The following is a 2,593-nucleotide window of genomic DNA, read 5'->3' on the forward strand; positions in this document are numbered from 1 at the left end:
CTAAAATACTTTACATTTTTTTTAAAGTCAAATTTATAATTTATTATTATTATTTATATTAATATATTTATTTTTTTTTATATGAGGCAAGTAATATTTTTGATATTAAAAAAAAAAATATCATTGTTTAATTTTAAAATTAAATTTTATTATAATTTAAATAATTTTTTATTTTTAATATTACAATATGTTAATAACAAAATAATTTTTTTTTTCTCTCTGTTAAATGATTTAATGTGTTATCGTGGTCAAAAGTAATTATTATTTTTATTAGAGAAAATTAATTCTGCCAAACTACCTAATTATCATGTTTGCGTAAAATCTTACGTAATAGTTAATAAAAAAAAAAAAAAAAGAACGTAAAAACATTAATTAAAATTATTTAATCTTTTAATTAAAAATTTATAAACTTAAAAGTTTTATTTAAATATCGTTTATTTTAAAAAAAACTTATATTTTTCTTTCTTTTTGCTTAAACCGTAATAAATAAATTGCCCCAATGAATTGTATTTATTCCTATATTTTTTGTTGACCTCATTTTTTTTGATGATTGATTTTTTACAATTAAATATTTATTAATTTTTTTTTTTTTTTCTTTTAGAATATTTAATTATGGCTACTGCAACATGTCAAAAACTACTAAAATGGAAGAGTGTGTTTACAAATTTAAAATCTTGTTTAATACAAACTGGTGTCAGGAATACCACCTGCTGTCGAAATAAAAGTTCAGCTGTTAGTTTCAATTGGGAAGATGCATTAAATTTAGAAAGTGCATTAATGGAAGATGAAAAAAGTGCAAAGGATATGGTTAGACAGTTTTGTCAAGAAAAGTTAATGCCTAGGGTTCTTGTAGCCAATAGGCAAGAAATTTTTCATAAAGAAATTTTTCCTGAAATGGGTGAACTGGGTTTACTTGGATGCACTTTAGAAGGCTATGGTTGTGCAAACATGTCTTATGTAGCATATGGACTTATAGCAGAGAAATAGAAAGAGTTGATCAGTGGATATCGTTCTGCTATAGTGTTCAGTCATCATTAGTTATGTTTCCAATTCATGCGTATGGGTCAGAAAAACAGAAAGAAAAATATTTGCCCAGGTTGGCTAAGGGAGAATTAATAGGGTGTTTTGGACTGACAGAACCTAATCATGGTAGTGATCCAAGTGGAATGGAAACCAAGGCTGTATATAATAAAAATACTAAAACGTACAAATTATCAGGTAGTAAAACTTGGATAACTAATTCTCCAGTAGCTGATATAGTCGTAATTTGGGCAAGGTGTGATGATGGAAAAATAAGAGGTTTTATATTAGAAAAAGAAATGAAAGGTGTAAGTTTACCTAAAATAGAAGGTAAATTTTCATTAAGAGCATCAGCCACAGGAATGATATTATTAGATGATGTAGAAGTTTCAGAAGAACAAGTTTTACCAAAAGCAGAAGGTTTAAAAGCTCCCTTTAGTTGTTTGAATAATGCTCGTTTAGGTATAAGTTGGGGAGCTCTAGGAGCAGCTGAATTTTGTTTGGAATCTGCTAGACAATATGTCCTCGATAGAAAGCAATTTGGTAGACCATTAGCTTGTAATCAGTTAATCCAGAAAAAATTAGCAGATATGTTAACGGAAATTTCAATAGGTTTACAAGCTTGCTTACATGTTACAAGGCTCAAAGAAAAAAATATGGAAACTCCTGAAATGATTTCAATGTTAAAAAGAAATTCTACTGGAAAATCTTTAGAAATAGCAAGAGTGGCTAGAGACATGTTGGGGGGAAATGGAATTTGTGATGAATATCACATAATAAGGCATGTTATGAATTTAGAAGCTGTTAATACCTATGAGGGAACTCATGACATTCATGCACTTATATTAGGTAGAGCAATTACAGGTATTCAAGCTTTTAAGGGATAATTAGGGATTTATCTCTTTTATAAAAATAACAAAATTTTACCCATGTGAAAATCAAATTTTAAAAATAAAATTTCTAGTCTACTTATATGTAAATATAAATAATATATATAAATTAAATTGAATCTCTTTTTGTTAGTACTTGATCTGTTTATTTTTATATTAATGTAATCATTGAAATTTTTTTGGGATAAAAAAAAAGAAATCTTTTTTAAATTATTTTTAACTTGGGGACATTTTTAAATATATACATATATATAAGTAAATATATATTATATGATTCTGTATTTTTTTAATAAAAAAAAATTTTCCAGCACAGTTTAATTTTTCAAAACCTCTTAGGACCTTTAACGGAAAAAAAATATGAAAATATTTTTTTATGTATTACAATAGTTAATAAAATTTATTTAACCGTTTATTTACCATAAAAATTAATTTAGGTTTAAATTTAAATTTTTAAAAATTATAAAATTTTCATTTAATATTCCTATCTCGTACATTTTTACTTAGTAATGTCAATGTAATTTTTTTTTTTTTTTGTATTATTTTGGGCGTATTCCTAATTTACCAAGTTTTAAAAAATTTTAAAGATAGTTAATTATAATATGAGTTTAAAAAAAAAAAAAAACGTATTTTCTAAAAAATTGTTTAAAAATTAATCATTGCTTATAAATAATTATTAATTTCAT

General features: G+C 24.4%; 1 protein-coding gene across 1 annotated transcript; it reads left to right on the forward strand.

Annotated features, from left to right (window-relative positions):
- Positions 1-612: 612 nt before the first annotated feature.
- Phum_PHUM242980 (glutaryl-CoA dehydrogenase, putative) lies at positions 613-1,907 on the forward strand (the record flags this gene model as incomplete). Its single annotated transcript, XM_002426177.1, has 2 exons — positions 613-957; positions 1,002-1,907. 2 exons carry the CDS (start codon positions 613-615, stop codon positions 1,905-1,907), a joined length of 1,251 nt encoding a protein of 416 aa, XP_002426222.1.
- Positions 1,908-2,593: the final 686 nt, after the last annotated feature.

Source organism: Pediculus humanus, genomic scaffold (assembly GCF_000006295.1).
Source record: "Pediculus humanus corporis 1103172107613 genomic scaffold, whole genome shotgun sequence".
NCBI classification, from domain to species: Eukaryota; Metazoa; Arthropoda; class Insecta; order Psocodea; family Pediculidae; genus Pediculus; species Pediculus humanus.